This window comes from Nerophis ophidion, linkage group LG19 (assembly GCF_033978795.1).
Source record: "Nerophis ophidion isolate RoL-2023_Sa linkage group LG19, RoL_Noph_v1.0, whole genome shotgun sequence".
NCBI lineage: Eukaryota > Metazoa > Chordata > Actinopteri > Syngnathiformes > Syngnathidae > Nerophis > Nerophis ophidion.
The window spans coordinates 8,529,781-8,550,548 of NC_084629.1; the positions used below are offsets into that span (position 1 = coordinate 8,529,781).

The 20,768-nt window shown below is 42.4% G+C and overlaps 1 protein-coding gene across 4 annotated transcripts in view; it reads left to right on the top strand.

The window, feature by feature from the left end:
• Positions 1-20,768, top strand: part of frmpd4 (FERM and PDZ domain containing 4) — a 167,574-nt gene that overhangs the window by 120,659 nt on the left and 26,147 nt on the right. For all 4 annotated transcript variants that reach the window (XM_061879082.1, XM_061879085.1, XM_061879083.1 and 1 more), the window contains 2 exons: positions 213-258; positions 10,501-10,605. In XM_061879082.1, coding sequence (XP_061735066.1) covers positions 213-258; positions 10,501-10,605 — 151 coding nt within the window. The remainder of the gene's footprint in view (positions 1-212; positions 259-10,500; positions 10,606-20,768) is intronic.

Genomic DNA, 20,768 nt, shown 5'->3' on the forward strand with positions numbered 1-20,768 from the left:
TGTCGTGCGAGCATGTGGTCTCTGTACAACAATTCAAGGAACATTGCCCAGAATGGCTGCTCCTTCGCAGCTTCTGTTGTCTTCAATGAACACCACAGAGAACTGCCAAGTGCCTAACCGCTGCCAAAAAAAACCAAACACATTTGCTTGCGTTGGTCAGTCCACGTCAAGAAATCACAATCTAATCTAGTTATTGTGCTTGATATTTGCAGGAGCTGCAAAGAGTCCATTTTGTTGACCGTCGTACAGCCATACCCAGTAAGTGTCTTCCAATTCCTCACCCATATAACCAAAAGCCCTACCTCTGTAACCACAATGTCATTCATCATCATCATCGGCGGTCACTAGAAGCGAGTATGACGATCCTCCTGGTAGGGAGGTATCCCTTTATGGAGGATGTGTTGTGTTCTGACCCGGTCTTCTTCTGCCGGTCACCCCCCACAGTTCGTTGGATGACTCATAAGCTGGTTTTAAATGAATCCTGAGACAGAGTAGCTTATCTTGATATTTTTATTACCAAAGCTTTGGGAAACCAAATCAATGCACAACACATTCAAATCGCATCGCCCTAGCTGAGCTGACTGTACTACGGAAGTTTCGCCTCTTGCACCCTCTCACCCCCCCCCCCCTCCCTTCTTCTCCTCTCCCCCTCCTCCTAGCCTGGGACATTTGAGATAAGAAGAGTGTTATGACTTCTCGCTACATTCCAACTTTCAAGGTCTATGCATGGCCCATACTTAGCTGTAAGATTTAAAAAGATATCTATTTCCATCAGATGCCTGTGCGTGACTTTGTTTAACGTGGGGAGACTGGTGCACAGACAGTCACCACACAATCCTTGACAGATCCGGGTCAGGGTCCAGTGGCATGGAGTCCAAGACGACTGGGGACCCTTCAATGCTGCAGCCTTCTGTCGCCATCCCAGCTCTTGTGATGCTCCATAGGGTTAGCAATCATCCTCCGGTTGTTCCATCCTTGAGGTCTTGGGTTGTTATTTCCCCATAACTGGCCCCACATGGATGTGGGGGTGCCTTCTTCCGCCATCGCAGCCGTTGTGGTAGTTCTTATATCTACCGTCTTCCGCCTGCTCCGCCGTTGAGGTCTTCACCGTGTCCCTGGCTAGGGGCAGTCAGGTACTCGGCCTTTACAAAGAGCCACTCTGGGTAACGGTAGTAAAGGGGTTAACCTGCTAGTGCCCCAAGACTCCATAGAGGAACCTCCACTGCCGGATGCACTTTGATGTCATACTCAGGACATCAAACCACAATGTGGAATGTGGAATTAATGCCAACGCTTGGCTGTCATGGTTCGTGTCAACAGTTGGGCTATCTTCAAATAGTCGGATACTCAACGATTCGATTCGGAGGAGTCTGATTAAATTATCAATCTCACTTTCAAATGTTCTGAAATTAATAGAGGGTGTGTTAATACCTTCTGGGGCTGTTCATGCAGCAAGTGTGTTGGGAGGCTAAATTGATTACGTTCATTACTGTTACGTACGGTGGAGAAGGAGACTGCACTGAGACGGGGACGTCGCTTAGCCTTAGGCGTGTTTATCAAAATAATAGAATGACGTGTGCAAGTAATCCAAATGCGTATGGTGTGACTATGTGAAGCGATTATATGTTGAGTGTTACCGGGAGGTGTTGAAGGTGCGGAAGTCCAGAAGGAGCAAGGCAGGTTCGGAGGTATGTGGTCAAGCAAGAGGCTAAGAGCAGGAGCGAGGCGTCAGAGTCCGTGTCCAGGCGAGAGGTTGAGATACAGGAAGGCAGCAAGAAGACAGGAGGGAATCCGGGGAGACGAGACACACTGCTCGAATCCGGGAAACGAAGAGGAGATGCAGGGTGACGACACAGGACAGGACACAATGAGCACCAAGGAGGGGAAACACAGAGAGCAAGGAAGCACGTAGGCGAGGAGAGCTAGAGACGTGTAGGGCTTACTGTATGAGACAAGTAGCTACGTTCTGGCACTGGAACGCAGGATCCACTGGCTTTTGAAGGACGTGGAGCTCTCATCAGCGAGAGTAACGCCCACAGACTGAGTGGAGGCAGGAGCTTGAGCCGTAACAATTACATTTTCTTTAAATATTATTCAAATAATATTGTGTGTAGACAAATACTTTTCAGAGAGTAACAGTCATGACCTGTTGTCTGGTCATGTCGGACTTCATATTTAGTATTACTCCTCCTTTAATTAAGTCTAGTTTTGTTCCCGGCTCTTTTTTGTTTAAATTCCAATGACAGGAGCCTCAAGCTCACACCAGTCCCTCATCATGATTAATGTCCCCACTTGCTGATGCCAATTATTGTTTCACTTTATATTCCGTGTCCTTTAACCTACATTTGACAGGTAGGTGAGGTGTCGAGCTATGTGTCAGGGTCAAATACCATGAGACATTATATAGACACAGAAACAGAGAATAGAAGACAAACCAGCGATAGCTTTTCTCGTACGAGAAGAGTGACCTGGGGAAAGTTTGTCAGTTACAGGCTCCAACTCACTCTTAAACCTTTCTCCCACTCCCCTCGTCTTTTAATTCATTCGGTAGGCCCTGCATTACATACACAGACCCACACACACACAGCTGTACTAAGGGAGGACGGGGATTTACAGCTGTGTTGGAAACATAACACCGGTAGTCAGAACATGACACATGCAAATACAGAAGATACAGTAACTTCCTGTTTTGCTCCTTCTCTTCTGCAAACTCCTCTTTGAAGTTGGCAGGTCAACCTAAGTTCAATCTAACGCCAAGTTTCGTTTCTCTTCAGTTTGTCCAACACAATGCATAAGCAAACAATCATATTTGAATAAAAATGAGATAACTTATTTACAATTAATCCAACACTATGCAAAGATAGCGCTCTCTTGTTTGCTTTTTAGTTTTGTCATTGGTATGCGCTACTTAGACTTCTCCCGTCCAAAGGCAAAACTCAGTAACTCAATTTTGGTCAAAACTGAGCTGATAATAATTTTGGAGTTCCTAGGTGATACGCTTTACATTAGTGTAATTTGTTCCGTAAGTAAGCTGTTACGCGCAACTACCACATAACAGCGTAGATACAACAGAAAAACCTAGTATCTCAAGGGACCAATCGAAGCTTCTTTGTCAGTCGCCTTATTGTCTTAATGAGACATTTGCACGAATGGGGGCCGATGGTCTACCTGATTATGGCACGAGGGGATATTTGGAAGATTGGCCCAGGACTTTGCAAGCACCTTCATCAAATGTATTGTTCTTGATTCTTCCCCCTTGCATACTCTTTTGGGCAGATAACTGTGGAGGTCAAAATAAAAACTGGACGCTGTACACGGTTCTTGCCCAATGTGCAAACGCAGAATGGGGCCTCACCCGAGATTGTGATCAAATATCTGGAGAAAGGGCACACGTTCATGAGAGCAGATTCAATCCATGGCTCAATCGGCAAGAAAATGGAAAGCTCAAGAAAACATCTATACGTTTGATGACTTTGTAGATCTTTGTAAGACCGCATCAAGATAGATTGGTTTTCCTTTGTTTTCTCCAAATCAGCTAGAAGTGAGTTACTAGGTTTTGCCTTTGGACGGGAGACTTAGACTTATGCAAACTATATAGAGCCACAAGGGAAATTGTTCCACACAGTAGCTCGGTTTCAAAGGATGGAAAGGGTACGGATAATGCAGGTATTAAGTAGACTAAAAATGTACCATTGTAGCAATATGCCAAATGTGATAAACAAACCTCGAGCTTAAAGTGCTCCTTCCTCGCAGCATGACATATTTTGTATTGCTGCCTTTGTCATTGGAAATAAAACATCATTCTTACCTGCAAGTTGCTTCCTGCAGTCGTTTGCATCCTAGGAGACATGACAGTCGCAACAATGCGCCCACAACGTAACAGTAAAAAATAAATCTTAGTTTGGCTGTCAATTTAGCCTTCGTTTAGAGCGGCAGTTGCTTCCCAGTGTAAGGTCTCAGGAATCAGTTGCCGTGTTTTGGGCTCCTGCATCTCTTATTATAAAACATCTACTTGTCTGTACTAGGGTTGTACGGTATACCGGTATTAGTACAGTACCATGATACTAATGAATCATATTCAGTACTATAATGCCTCTGAAAAACACTGATCTCGAACCCCCCGCCGTCGTCACGTCGTTTCGTTGCTGGTTTACGAGCAGACGAGCATGTTCGGCAGCGCACAATCTCGGAGTACTTACAAACAGACAACGTGTGTAGACAGACAAGGGAGAACGGATGCATTTAGGCTTAAAAACTAACCGTAAAGGTGAAGTTGTAACACTGAAACGCCCACAGGAAGATGTGCATTAAGAAATGGCTAGCTAGCTAGCGGCTAAATTCCAGCTACTTCTAAATCACTAATACTCGTCTCCATGGCGACAAATAAAGTACGTTTCTTACAAGTATCATTCCTGCAGGACGAGGAATAGCTAAACATGTTTCACTGCACACCGTAGCTCACTGGCGTCAAAATGTAAACAAACGCCATTGGTGGATCTACACCTAACATCCACTGTAATGATACCAAGTACAGGAGTGTATCTAGTCGATACTACTAAGATAACGTCAACGTTTTTTGGGCATCACAACATCTTCCTTCGTTTTTTTAAATGTATAGTATGTATATAAACTCAGGAAATACAACCCTTGACACATGAGGACCTTGAATATGACCAATGTATGATCCTGTAACGACTTGGTATTGGATTGATACCCAAATTTGTGGTATCATCCAAAACTAATGTAAAGAATCAAACAACAGAAGAATAAATGATTATTACATTTTAAAAGAAGTGTAGATAGACCATGTTAAAAGAGATAGTAATCAGATATTACTTTACAAGTAGATTAATAATAAATTTTCTACCACTTGTCCTTAATCATTTTGACAAAATAATAGAATGGAAAATTACACAATGTTTAACTGCATATGTCAGCAGTCTAAGTTAGGAGCTTTTTTTTTAGCCAACTTACTACTAAAAGACAAGTTGTCTTGTATGTTCACTATTTTATTCAAGGACAAACTTGCAATAAGAAACATATGTTTAATGTACCCTAAGATTTTTTTTTTAGTTAAAATAACGCCAATAATGCAAATTTTTGTGTTTCCCTTTATTTAGAAAAGAATCGAAAAGTACCGAAAAGTATCAAAATAGTATTGGTATCTGGACAACTCTAGTCTGTACACAAGAATATTTTGCAAATAGTGTAGTGAGGATGCAGTCGGTGCCAGAGGTGTAACTCTATTCTCCACAAAGATAAGAATCCTTGCGGAGGTTCACATATGACAACTTTGTTTCGACTTTTACTTGCTCTGTTTCATGGGTGTCAAACTCTGGCCCGCCGTGTAATCTAATTTGGCCCTTGAGGCAATATCAATTTAGCATTAGCGCTGGCCCGCCGGTGTTATACAACATCGGTGCCGCTGTAACACCGCATTCACCGCTAATACTCATACTTGCCAACCCTCCTAATTTTCCCGGTAGACTCCCGAAGTTTAGTGCCCCTCCCGAAAATCTCCCGGGGCAACCATTCTCCCGAATTTCTACCGATTTCCACCTGGACGACTATATTGGGGGCGTGCATTTAAGGCACTGCCTTTAGCGTTCTCTACAACCTGTCGTCACGTCCGCTTTTCCTCCATACTAACAGCGTGTCACATAATATTTGTGGCTTTTACACACACACACACACGCACAAGTGAATGCAACGCATACTTGGTCAACAGCCATACAGGTCACACTGAGGGTGGCCGTATTAACAACTTTAGCACTGTTACAAATATGCGCCACACTGTGAACCCACACCAAACAAGAATGACAAACACATTTCGGGTGACCATCCGCACCGTAACACAAAGGAACAAATACCCAGAAACCCTTGCAGCCCTAACTCTTCCGGGAAACTTCCAGCAAACTGACCAATAATTAACGTTTTATTCATGCATTTTCTATTGCTACTTCAAGGCTTGAATGTTTGGTTCATTCATTATTATTATTTTATTTTCAAATGAATGGAAAAAATGTGATATTTACCTCAGAAGATTGCAAATAGAAAAAAAGACATTCAATTTTTATTTAAATTTAATTTGATATACCGTTGATATTCTTTCAATTATTATTATTATTATTTGGAACTGGATTTTGCATGTCACTAAAGTTGTATAAGCCTTGCTTGTTCAATATTTAATGCAAAACTTGTTTGGGTCCCTATTAAAAGGTTAATTTGTTCAACCTTGGCCCGCGGCTTTGTTCCGTTTAAAATTTTGGCCCACTCTGTATTTGAGTTTGACACCCCTGCTCTATTTAGTCAAGTTTGATGTCCTCTTGACGCTATGTGCCAGAGCAGACCAAATCTTTATTTTGTTCGCTTTAACAAAAGTCTATATTTGTTTCATACGTACCTTTTAATTATCTTTGAAAAATGTGTGGAATGTGCAGAAGCACATCCATGTGACGTTACTGACACCAAGTGACTACACATAACCATCTGTTTATTTCTCTCCTAAAAATCATTAATTGAACTGATCCTCGCCGATGGGCAAAATCTAACTAATCAGATTCGACTATGAACATTGCTTCATCAAAGACAGCCGTAGTCAACACTACCGTCCAAAACCTGGTGCTCTGTACCAAACGTGCCAAATGTCACTGCATCCAAAGCATTGGGACATGATTACACAAAAATCTGGACCAGTCTTCTCATGTATTGAAACTGACCTCAGATAAACCTGCCACAAGTGAACATTTCCCAACCACTGAGCACCAGATGGCGACCATAACTGAGCCAAGTGCGTAGTCGCTCGCTGTTTTTAGGTCAGAAGACCAGTCGGTTGAATTGAGGGTTGACTCTACAGCAATTACAGCATAGCCGGGCTGAAATATTACAATACTCTCCAATCAGTTGATATTAATCAGAGGTGTTTCTTACCATGAACCATTTTGTTGGCTTTATAAAGCAAATACACTTGAATAAGGATTTTATTTGCAGAAAAAAACGTGTAGTGTTCATAGTACTAAGAAGGACTAATCAGTTCTTCTGTAACAACGCGCATTTCCAGACTTTCCTTTTCAGTCTTACTTTAACCCTTGTGTAATGTTCATATTGTTGTTACTCAGCCATACTGAACAGATGTTTATTGCGATAAGGTAAACATCTGTTCAGTATTTTAACATAAAAGTGTTTGATTGTGAGACATTGACAGTCACAAAATGCAACGGGTCCATCAGACCCACAAACGCTGGCTGAGTAACAGCAGAGGGTCAAATGTGCGAGAAAATGAGAGCAGACAGTGTTGACAAACAATGTTGCAACCTTGTGTGGGAACCGCAGGTGCAAAAACACAAAAGAAGAATCCCTGTGGGATGCAGAAACTGTCAGAGAAATTTTCCGTGCAACGTTCATATTGTCGTTACTGAGCCAGCATTTGTGGGTCTGATCATACTTGCCAACCCTCACAGACTTTCCGGGAGACTCCTGAAATTCAGTGCCTCTCCCGAAAACCAAATTTTCTCCCGAAATTCAGGCGGAGCTGGAGGGGGCGTGGCCTCCAGCTCCATGCGGACCTGAGTGAGGACAGCCTGTGGTGTCCCCCAGGGATCTATTTTAGGCCCCATCCTGCTCGCTCTTTATCTCCTCCCTCTTGGAGAGATTTTGAAGAAACATGGAGTGTTTTATCACTTTTATGCAGATGACTGACAAATTTATATGCCAATTTCAAAAGGCCACGCCCCCCTGACACCCCTTCTTAACTGTCCATGCGACGTCAAGGCTTGGTTAGCACATAATTTTTTTAATAATGAATGAGCGAAAAACGGAAATTTCAGTTTTTGGTCCGGCCCTCACTGACTTGGGACCATTGCAAAATGATGTGCGTCCCAAGGTCACCAGCCTTGGCGTCACTATAGAAAGCGATTTTAAACTAGACAAACAAGTCAATGGCGTTTTAAAATCGTGTTTTTATCACCTTCGTCGTTTAGTAAAGGTTAAACCGTTTTTATCTTTGAACCTTTTTGAACAAGTCGTGCATGCTTTTATTTCAAGTCGCCTGGACTACTGCAAAGCACTTTATGCTGGCATTAGCCAAAAAGCTCTCTCCCGGTTGCAGTTAGTCCAGAACGCGGCAGCACGACTTTTAACAGGGGCCAGGAAACACCAGCATATAACCCCAATTCTTCAGAGTTTGCACTGGCTCCCTGTTCATTTTAGAATTGATTTTAAAACATTGCTGTTTGTTTTTAAATCTTTACATGGACTGGACCTCAGTATATCTCGGACCTCATCCAAATTTACATTCCTGCGCGCGTTCTGAGGTCCGAGAGCCAGTTCCAGTTCATGGTGCCCAAGACCAGACTTAAGACCAGGGGATACATGGCTTTCTCTGTGGTCGGCCCTAAGCTCTGGAACACTCTGCCCCTCCATGTTCAAACTGCTTCCACAGTGGAGTGTTTTAAGTCTCGTCTTAAGACCCACTTTTATTCTCTGGCCTTTAACACTACGTGAGTTGTGTGGTCCTCTGTTGTCCTCTGTGTTTTTATACTTTTTGATTTCTACTTTACTGTTGAAGTGAATTATATTTATATAGCGCATTTTCTCTAGTGACTCAAAGCGCTTGACATAGTGAAACACAATATCTAAGTTACATTTAAACCAGTGTGGGTGGCACTGGGAGCAGGTGGGTAAAGTGTCTTGCCCAAGGACACAACGGCAGTGACTAGGTTGGCAGAGGCGGGAATTGAACCTGCAACCTTCAAGTTGCTGGCACGGCCACTCTACCAACCGAGCTAAACCGCCCCAGTGTTTTGATTGATTTTACCCTTTAAAATTGTTTTTAATCATATTTATTTTTTTATTGGTTTTGTATTTATTTATTTTTGTTTTTTATTCAGTCGTTGGTCGAGAACAATATTGTTTTTTAATATTGTTTTTAACATGGCTGTGCAACACTTTGGAAACGTTCCTGTTGTTTAAATGTCCTATATAAACAAAGTGGATTGGATTGGATTGGAATGGATTCACGTCCGCTTTCCCACAATAGAAACAGTGAGTCTGCCCAATAACGTTATAACTAGAACGATCGAGGGCGAGTTCTTGGTTTCTTATGTGGGTTTATTGTTTGGCAGTTTCATTAACGTCCTCCCATATACATATATATATGAAATACTTGACTTGGTGAATTCTAGCTGTAAATATATTCCTCCCCTCCTAACCACGCCCCCCAACCCCCACCTACCGAAATTGGAGGTCTCAAGGTTGGCAAGTACGGGTCTGATGGACCCGTTGCACTGAACAGATGTTTATTGGGATAAGGTAAACATCTGTTCAGTATTTAAACATAACAGTGTTTGATTGTGAGGCATTAAAAGCCACGAAATGCAACGGGTCCATCCGACCCACAAATGCTGGCTGAGTAACGACAATATGAACGTTGCACGGAAAATTTCTCTGCCAGTTTCTGCATCCCACAGGGATTCTTCTCTTGTGTTTCTGCACCCGCGGTTCCCACACAAGGTTACAACACCGTCTGCTCTCTTTTTCTCGCACATTTGACCCTCTGATGTTCTGTGTACCTATCAATCAATCAATCAATGTTTATTTATATAGCCCCAAATCACAAATGTCTCAAAGGACTGCACAAATCATTACGACTACAACATCCTCGGAAGAACCCACAAAAGGGCAAGGAAAACTCACACCCAGTGGGCAGGGAGAATTCACATCCAGTGGGACGCCAGTGACAATGCTGACTATGAGAAACCTTGGAGAGGACCTCAGATGTGGGCAACCCCCCCCCTCTAGGGGACCGAAAGCAATGGATGTCGAGGGGGTCTAACATGATACTGTGAAAGTTCAATCCATAGTGGCTCCAAGACAGCAGCGAGAGTCCCGTCCACAGGAAACCATCTCAAGCGGATCAGCAGCGTAGAGATGTCCCCAACCGATACAGGCGAGCGGTCCATCCTGGGTCCCGACGAGCGGTCCATCCTGGGTCTCGACTCTGGACAGCCAGTACTTCATCCATGGTTATCGGACCGGACCCCCTCCACAAGGGAGGGGGGGACATAGGAGAAAGAAAAGAAGCGGCAGATCAACTGGTCCAAAAAGGAGGTCTATTTAGGTCTGTCCTCCTCTTGTCTAGGCCTGCTGTGTGTGTGTGTGTGCGTGCGTGTGTGTGGTACACAGAACATCAATTTCCACATGTCTATTAGCCCCAGGTCCAGTGGAACCGGACATCGTATATGTAATAGAAATATGTAGGGGAGGGTGTATGGTGTGTGGTCATTAATTATGTATTCTGATATATGTTCTTTACAGAAAATGAGCCAAAGTCAGTGACTCTCAGTTTAAAAAATTTATTAATTGTATCATTTTTCCTTTAATAAAAAATGAAAACAGGTCCCACAGACCCGAAGACCACACAATGTCTTTGATTCATGGACCGAAAGAACTGAATGTCCTTTAAAATGTCTCATGTCGCTTTTCTTCTTCTCTCTCCCAAAGTCACCCAAGTCGGCATTCATCAGCGCAGCCAAGAAGGCCAAGTTAAAGACCAACCCTGTTAAAGTCCGCTTTGCCGAAGAGGTCATCATCAATGGCCAGCTCCCTGTAAGTCGCGCCTAACAGCGCTTTTGCCTCGTCAAAGCCGACACCAGGGCAGTGAAACCGATATTTCTTCCGCACGTTAACTAAGGGAGCTGATTTTTAAAAGGGTAATCACAAAAGCTTGAAAGAACATATAATGGGTAAGTCACAAAGAGTCCGCTAGTGTGAAGTCAGCAGATGGTACAGTGAAGAGAAAAAGGGGACTGCTATAGACGATGTACTGAATGGGAACTATCACAAAATAGTGATTTATTTGGTTTTCATTGGTGAGTTGGTGGCGTTAGTAGAAAATGGATGGATGGGTTTGGTAATATTTATTGTACACATTTTTAAAACATTCAAAATCATTAGTAAAATGGAGGCTTCTCAGAGGTAACTTCTGGAAATTACTAAACAACTTGCACTGAGCCTAGTCTATAAAATCCGCTACACCTCCTTGATACCGAAGTACATGTCAAATTACTTCCTTAACGTAAATGACCGCCATGACCACAACACCAGGGGGAGCTCCACAAACCACGTTAAACACAGATTTCGATCTAACAAAGGTCTTAACTCCTTCTCTTTCTATGCCACATCAATGTGGAATGCACTCCCAACAGGTATAAAAGTAAGTGCATCTCTATATTCCTTCAAAACCGCTCTAAAACAACACCTCCAGGCAACTTCAACACTTTACTAATACCCTCCTCCATTCACATCCCATCTCCCCGGATTATAAACAACTCAAATGTACTTCTAATGTATATACTTGTTCTTATGCTATGTGAACTCACTATGTTCTCTGCTGGCTGTACATATCCTACTAAATAAGACCTACACTGTTTCAATGTCCACATTTCTCTGTTGATGCAATTGTTGATGACTGAAGTTCTGATATCAACCAAAGCTCCTCATCCCACCCCCCGGATTGTAAATAACGTAAATAATTCAATGTACATACTATGATGATTAACTTGTGTGATGACTGTATTATGCTGATAGTATATATTTGTACCATGAATTGATTAACGTGGACCCTGACTTAAACAAGTTGAAAAACTTATTGGGGTGTTACCATTTAGTGGTCAATTGTACGGAATATGTACTGTACTGTGCAATCTACTAATAAAAGTATCAATCAATCAATCAATCAATCAATCAAGAAATGCCAAAGGTATAGATGTTTGTGTTCAAGTTGTCTTCTTCTAATGGATTTATTACAATCTTTGCAAGCTGGGTAACGTTTGCTGTGGTCTGTAACAAGATGGCACACAAACAACTATCAGAAATGCAGCCAATATTACTTACGAATAATGTGTCATGAGAAATGCAAATATAAATTGAATTAAGAGGATTTAAAGGAAATTAAAGAAGCTCAAATATACCTACACATACAATGATGCAATATGTACATACAGCTAGCCTAAATAGCACATTAGCATCGATTAGCTTGCAGTCATGCAGTGACCAAATATGCCTGATTAGCACCACACACAAGTCAATAACATCAACAAAACTCACCTTTGTGCCTTCAAACACAACATTGAAAGTTTGGTGGACAAAATGAGACAAAAACACGTCTGAGAAAGTCAGAGAAAGTTGTACATGTAAACGAACTATGGCGAGTTCAAGGACCGCCAACATTAGTAGGACAAAACGGCTTGAGTATTGTTAGAGGTTAGCTGTTTCCTGTCTCGAGTTCTCCTGTATCCTGTTGATGTTAACCTGGTTCTTGAGTCCTGTTTTCCTGTCTGATTCCTTTGGACAGCAACTTGAGGGTTCCAGGTTCGATTCCCGCTTTGGCCATCCTAGTCACTGCCGTTGTGTCCAAGGGCAAGACACTTTACCCACCTCCCGGTGCCACCCACACTGTTTTAAATGTAATTTCGATGTCAGGTTTCACTATGTAGAGCACTTTGAGTCACTAGAGAAAAGCGCTATATAAATATAAATCACTTCACAATGAAGTCATGATTTCCTCCATCACGCCTGCCGTCTCTGCATCTTGGTGTTCGTCACCTGCAAATCCTGACAGAATACTCATCCGGCTGATTGACACCAGGTGTGGCCTGGCTGCCAATCAGACGCAGGCGAGGGGGAAACAGTGCTCGGACAAAGATGTGTGATGCAGTCACGAAAAAAAACACTGAAACAACAGGAAGAGTCAACAAAATAAAAGTACAGGACAGGAACTAACCCAAAACACCGCAGTACATCAACAAAAGGGCACAGGTTGGTATGGCAAGCCGTGACAAAAAAAATGTTTTTATGTAAAAAAAAAATGCAGGAAAACAGGAACCAGGCAAACTGGAGACAGCAAACAAGAACCAGCAAACAGGAAACAGGATACAAAATACCAGGAACCAGGAGACAGCTAACAATACTCCAGCCCTGACCGGAGAGCGAGGCAGGCATAAATAGTAGCCGGCTGATTGACACCAGGTGTGGCCTGGCTGCCATTCAGCCGCAGGTGAGGGGAAACAGTGCTCAGAAAAAGATGTGTGACGTGGTCACGAAAAAAAAACACTAACACAACAGGAAGAGTCACCAAAATAAAAGTACAGGACAGGAACTAACCCAAAACACAGCAGAACATCAAGAAAACGGCACGGCACTTGGTATGACCAGCCGTGACAAAAATTTTAATGTCCCAAAAAAAATGCAGAAAAACAGAAACCAGGAACCAGTCAAACTGGAGACAGCAAACAGGAAACAGGATACAAAATACAAGGAACCAGGAGACAGCAAAACCTCATACAGGATACAGCAAACAGGAACCAGGAAACAGCTAACAATACTCCAGCCCTGACTGGAGGGCGAGGCAGGCATGAATAGTAGCCTGATTGCCAATTGCCACCAGGTGTGTCAGACTGCCAATCGGGGAGAGGTGAGGGAAACAAGTGCTCAGGGAGACGTGCAACAGGAAAAGGAACCAAAGTAAGAGTGCTGGCAGAAAATATAACACAAACGAACATAACCAAACTGTCAGTTGACAAGCCTGACAGGAATAAGCCTTCCTCTAAAAAAAAAAAAAAAACGGATCGGGTTTTGATTGATTGATTGAGACTTGTATTAGTACAGTGGTTCTCAAATGGGGGTACGCTTACCACTGGGGGTATTTGAAGGTATGCCAAGGGGTACTTGAGATTTTTTAAAAATAGCAACAATTCAAAAATCCTTTATAAATATATTTATTGAATAATACTTCAACAAAATATGAATGTAAGTTCATAAACCGTGAAAAAAAATGCAACAATGCAATCTTCAGTGTTGACAGCTAGATGTTTTGTGGACATGTTCCATAAATATTGATGTTAATGATTTATTTTTTTGTGAAGAAATGTTTAGAATTAAGTTCTATTACAATCCCCAAAGAGGGCACTTTAAGTTGATGATTACTTCTATGTGTAGAAATCTTTATTTATAATTTAATCCCTTGTTTATTTTTCAACAAGTTTTTAGTTATTTTCATTTTTTTCCAAATAGTTCAAGAAAGACCACTAAAATTGACCAATATTTTTGCACTGTTATACAATTTAATAAATCAGAAACTGATGACATAGTGCTGTATTTTACTTCTTTATCTCTTTTTTTTTAACCAAATATGTTTTGCTCTGATTAGGGGGTACTTCAATTAAAAAAATGTTCACAGGGGGTACATCACTGAAAAAAGGTTGAGAACCACTGAATTAGTAGATTGCACAAAACATTTTTGGTTAAAAAAAGGGATAAAGAAGTAAAATACAGCACTATGTCATCAGTTTCTGATTTATTAAATTGTATAATAGTGCAAAAATATTGCTCATGTGTAGTTGTCTTTCTTGATCTATTTGGAAAAAATAATAATAATAACTAAAAACTTGTTGAAAAATAAACAAGTGATTCACTTATAAATAACGATTCATGGTAAATGTTCACAAATTTTACGGCCAGGCTGGCACCATATAGTTTTTTGTTTTTTTTTCATATTTTGTTGTACGGCTTTTGCTGCAATATTTGTACAACATTATCAAAATTCCATGTTTGTATTAAATGTGTGACAATCTGTCACTTCATTTTCTGGTTGTGTTTCCTTTTTTTTTTTAAGTTTATATCCCGTCATCGCTGTTATTTTTGTTGCATTTCCTGCACGTCTCCCTGAGCGCTCGTTTCCCCTCACCTGTCCCTGATTGGCAGCCAGGCTCACCTGATTGCAGTTTGCCAATCAGGCTGCTATTTAAGGCTGCCTCACCTGTTCCTCAGTGCTCAAAGATTGGGATTATATTTGAGGACCTGTGTATGCATGACTGCTTCTCCTCTCTTTAAGTATGTTCAAATCCTGTTTTCCTGCATCAATCAATCAATCAATGTTTATTTATATAGCCCCAAATCGCAAATGTCTCAAAGGACTGCACAAACCATTACGACTACAACATCCTCGGAAGAACCCACAAAAGGGCAAGGAAAACTCACACCCAGTGGGCAGGGAGAATTCACATCCAGTGGGACGCCAGTGACAATGCTGACTATGAGAAACCTTGGAGAGGACCTCAGATGTGGGCAACCCCCACCCTCTAGGGGACCGAAAGCAATGGATGTAGAGCGGGTCTAACATGATACTGTGAAAGTTCAATCCATAGTGGCTCCAACACAGCCGCGAGAGTTCAGTTCAAAGCGGATCCGAGACAGCAGCGAGAGTCCCGTCCACAGGAGACCATCTCAAGCGGAGGCGGATCAGCAGTGTAGAGATGTCCCCAATCGATACAGGCGAGCGGTCCATCCTGGGTCCCGACTCTGGACAGCCAGTACTTCATCCATGGTCATCGGACCGGACCCCCTCCACAAGGGAGGGGGGGACATAGGAGAAAGAAAAGAAGCGGCAGATCAACTGGTCTAAAAAGGAGGTCTATTTAAAGGCTAGAGTATACAGATGAGTTTTAAGGTGAGACTTAAATGCTTCTACTGAGGTAGCATCTCGAACTGTTACCGGGAGGGCATTCCAGAGTACTGGAGCCCGAACGGAAAACGCTCTATAGCCTGCAGACTTTTTTTGGGCTTTGGGAATCACTAACAAGCCGGAGTCTTATGAACGCAGATTTCTTGCCGGGACATATGGTACAATACAATCGGCAAGATAGGCTGGAGCTAGACCGTGTAGTATTTTATACTTAAGTAGTAAAACCTTAAAGTCACATCTTAAGTGCACAGGAAGCCAGTGCAGGTGAGCCAGTACAGGCGTAATATGATCAAACTTTCTTGTTCTTGCCAAAAGTCTAGCAGCCGCATTTTGTACCAACTGTAATCTTTTAATGCTAGACATGGGGAGACCCGAAAATAATACGTTACAGTAATCGAGACGAGACGTAACAAACGCATGCGGGTTTCCGACAAGATGTCCATTTTTCAAATTGGGAGTTTTTTATTTTGGTTGTTCAAAACAATGCAGTTGCAACCCACATCAGCAGGATGGCTGTTTTTACATTGATTTACTCTTCATATGCCGATTATAAGAACGCTCACAATAGTAAGATGTGGAGAAGCAAATGTAATCACTTTGCACTCACAATGTAATTCATCAAGCTGTTGAACCGCCACTATATTCTTCTTCTATTATATTCTTCTTAGCACGTCTAGAATATGTGAAACTGCCACAGTTACACACAAGCTTTAATATGACAGACGACGGCGAGAAAGAATATCCCGTGTATTCTTGTCGACAATCTAAAAAACCAGTGAAGCTGTCACGTCGTGTAATTCGTAAATAAAAACGGAACACAGTGATTTGCGAATCCTTTTCAACTTATATTCAATTGAATAGACTGCAAAGACAAGATATTTAATGTTCGAACTGAGAAACTTGGGGCAAATAATCATTAACTTAGAATTTAATGGCAGCAACACATTGCAAAAAAGTTGGAACAGAGGAGTTTTTTACCACTGTGTTACATGGCCTTTCCTTTTAACAACACTCAGTAAACCAGGGGTGTCAAACTCAAATACAAAGTGGGCCATAATTTAAAATTTAGCAAAGCCGCGGGCCGAGGTTGAACAAATTATTAAAAGGGACCCAAACATGTTTTGCGTTGAATATTGAACAAGCAAGGCTTATATAACTTTATAGTGACATGGAACATCTAGTTTAAACTAATAATAATAACAATTTAAAAATATCAATGGCATATCAAACAAAATTTAAATAAAAATCGTATCCCTCTTTTCTATTTGCAGCCATCTGAGGAACATATCAAAAATAAACTTTTTCCACAGGACAATAACAAATTTGAAAATAAAATAACAATAATGAATCACACATTGAAGCCTTGAAGTAGCAAGAGAGAGTGCATGAATAAAACCTTAATTATTGCTCTGTTTGCAACACTGATTTGCTTTAACACGGAATATGGAACAAGCAACGCTTACATAACTTAATCATGCAAAAGCAACCATCAAAAAACAAACAAAAAAACATAATTAAATTAAATAAAATTTTAAGAAAATAAAAATAATGCCTCTTTTCCATTTGCAGCCCTCTGAGCTAAATATCAACATTAACGTTTTCACAGGCTAATGAATTTAAAAAATATAACAATGAGGTGGGCGGGGTGTGTATATTGTAGCGTCCCAGAAGAGTTAGTGCTGCAAGGGGTTCTGGGTATTTGTTAAATTGAATTATATTTATATAGCGCTTTTCTCTAGTGACTCAAAGCGCTTTACATAGTGAAACCCAATATCTAAGTTACATTTAAACCAGTGTGGGTGGCACTGGGAGCAGGTGGGTAAAGTGTCTTGCCCAAGGACACAACGGCAGTGACTAGGATGGCGGAAGCGGGAATCGAACCTGCAACCCTCAAGTTGCTGGCACGGCCGCTCTACCAACCGAGCTATGCCGCCCGTTCTGTAGGTTGTGTTCGGTGCGGATCTTGTTTAGTGTGGGTTCACAGTGTGGTGCATATTTGTAACAGTGTTAAAGTTGTTAATACGGCCACCCTCAGTGTGACCCATATGGCTGTTGACCAAGTATGCGGGGCATTCAATTAAGTGTGTGTAAAAGCTGCATATATTACGTGGCTGTGCCGGCACGCTGTTTGTATGAAGGAAAACCGGACATGACGACAGGTTGTAGAGGACGCTTAAGGCAGTGCCTTTAAGGCACGCCCCCAATATGGTTGTCCAAGTGGAAATTGGGAGAAATTTGGGAGAATGGTTGCCTTGGGAGATTTTCAGGAGGGGCACTGAACTTCAGGAGTCTCCCGGGAAGTATTAGCGGTGAATGCGCCGCTGTATAATACCGGCGGGCCAGCTCTAATGTTAATTGGATATTGCCTCAAGGGCCAAATTAAATTACACGGCAGGCCAAATTTGGCCCACGGGCCAGAGTTTGACTCCCATGCAGTAAACGATTGGGAACTGAGGAAACCAATTTTTGAAGCTTTTCAGGTGGAATTATTTCCCATTTTTGCTTAAGTTGTTCAACAGTCCGGGGTCTCCGTTGTGGTATTTTAGGCTTCATAATGTGCCACACATTTTCAATGGGAGGCATGTCTGGACTACAAGCAGGCCAGTCTAGTACCCGCACTCTTTTACTATGAAGCCACACTGTAACACCTGGCTTGGCATTGTTTTGCTGAAATAAGCAGGGGCACCCACACACCACCGCTCTCATGTACGCTCTATTACAGTGGAAAATTTATTGCGTATTCAAAATTCTGGTAACTCCATGCTATCCGGCGTTTATTCATTTTTATTCGTACACTCAATAAATGATTAATCGAAGCAACATAATAAATATGAAAGCTTTTTTTGTAATTGAATTAATCAATTTAATCATTGCAGCCCTAATAATTACATCCATCCATTTTCTACCGCTTATTCCCTTTGGGGTCGTGGGGGGAGCTGGAGCCTATCTCAGCTACAATCGGGCCAAAGGCGGCGTACACCCTGGACAAGTCGCCACCTCATCACATCCTAATAATTACAATATTGAGATATCTTATTAGAAATCAAAGCAAGTTTTCTTGATATGTAAAAGCGTATCTTGTTTAGGATCACTGTTATCAGGTTCCAACACTGATGACATCTATTAAACAAGACAAGAAGCAAGGAATCAAACAGAGACAGAATTATATTCGGCTCAATTACGTCTGGACTGTACTCTTTGTACAGTCTCCCCATGCTCTGATGAAAGATTTTATTTGGACTTTCCCTGATTACATGTCAGCATCTGTTTCTAAGGGAGACAGCCAGCGCCTTTGGTTACAGAACAGTTCAAAGATAAGGTCGTAAACCAGGGGTCCCCAAACTAGGGCCCGCGGGCCGGATCCGGCCGGCCAGCGTCCAAAATTCGGCCCGCGGGAGGTCCCAAGTTTAATTTTTTTATTTATTTTTTTTTATTATTTTGATGATGTCTGGATCTACAACTTTTAGTGTGCGAATGACGAGGGTTTAAACATGTTCGACGTTGCTACTAAAGCATTACAATTATATTTCTTGTTTATTATTTTGTTTATTTTTTTTCCAGTGTTTTTTTTTGTTAAGATTACTCAAATTTAACTTTACTTGACTATGTTTGGGTTGCCTCTGGGTTGTGACGTCATTTGTTTGAAGGCGGCGTGCCAGAGCCAGGTCCAGCTCGGAAGTGAATGTCAGAGACAACGATAGAAGTCGCCGTCATGTCGCGCGGAAATGCCAACAGCGGAGGATGCATGTGCGTGTACGAGCCAGTCTGCCCCACAACAAGAGGATAGTGGAAAAAAAGGAACTTGTCGACTACAGCGTTGGACTACAAAGGCGCTTCAGGGACCCAGAAAGCAGGCCCCAAGCGGTCCGGGACCCACCTGGACGCGGGCCTCGGAGAGACCGAGGCGCTGGCTGAGCTCCTCCCGCATGAAGGCGTCAGGGTAGTGGGTCTCGTCGAAGAGTCTTTCCAGCTCGTTGAGTTGTTCCAGCGTGAAGTTGGTGCGACTTCGGCGCTGCTTCAGCTTGCTCTGAGCGTCCTCGTCCTCGGACTTCACCTCCTCCTTCTTGTCCTTGCTGCACTCGTAGATGCCTGCACGGAGCACAAGCTCGTGCACGTGCTCCTTGAACACGTGCAGCGTGCAGCTTGCCCGCGCCAAGCCGCTCTCCAGAACTTCCCGATCATCTTCAAGCCGCTTGCTGACAGTGGCTTCAGAATGTCCCATAACAAGAAGATAGAAAAAAGAAGAATCTTTTCCACTACGGGGTCGCACGGACTACAAAGGCAGATGCGTGCAAATTTTCAGGACTTATGCAGATCCCAAATACAGATCAACAGGGGGTCCGGTCCGATCCGGTGGCCATGTACTGCTTGCCTGTGTATCGGCTGGGGACATCTCTGCGCTGCTGATCCGCCTCCGCTTGGGATGGTTTCCTGCTGGCTCCGCTGTGAACGGGACTCTCGCTGCTGTGTTGGATCCGCTTTGGACTGGACTCTCGCGACTGTGTTGGATCCATTGTGGATTGAACTTTCACAGTATCATGTTAGACCCGCTCGACATCCATTGCTTTCCTCCTCTCTAAGGTTCTCATAGTCATTATTGTCACCGATGTCCCACTGGGTGTGAGTTTTCCTTGCCCTTATGTGGGCCTACCGAGGATGTCGTTTGTGCAGCCCTTTGAGACACTAGTGATTTAGGGCTATATAAGTAAACATTGATTGATGATTGATTGATTTTAAAATTTGTCCTTTCTAATTCATTTTCTACTGCTTGTTACTCTTTGTCTCCTAGCTGCTCAGGCAAATCAAATTGTCTAAAAATGCATTTTTCCATCGATAGAGTGCGCACTTGATGTCATGTTTTCAGTCAATTAAGTCAATTAGTGTGAGAGGAATATGTATGTGTAGATATATATATATATATACATATATATATATATATATATACATAGCAGGGGTCGGCAACCTTTACCACTCAAAGAGCCATTTCGACCCGTTTCACAAAATGAGGAAGACAATGGGAGCCGAGTCGCAACTATTCTCGCTGATATCTGCTGGTGGTCACCCAGATGACAAGAATAAGGCCATGCTATGAAGCCATTGCCTCAAACACCTTCAACAACATGTACAAACTGCTTGCCAGTCCAGCAACATGTTGTGAGAGGCTTCCGCAGATGCACGCACACGACTGGAAGGCATACTGGGTGACACAGAGTACACTGGCGGTTGTGATATAAAGAACTTTAACACT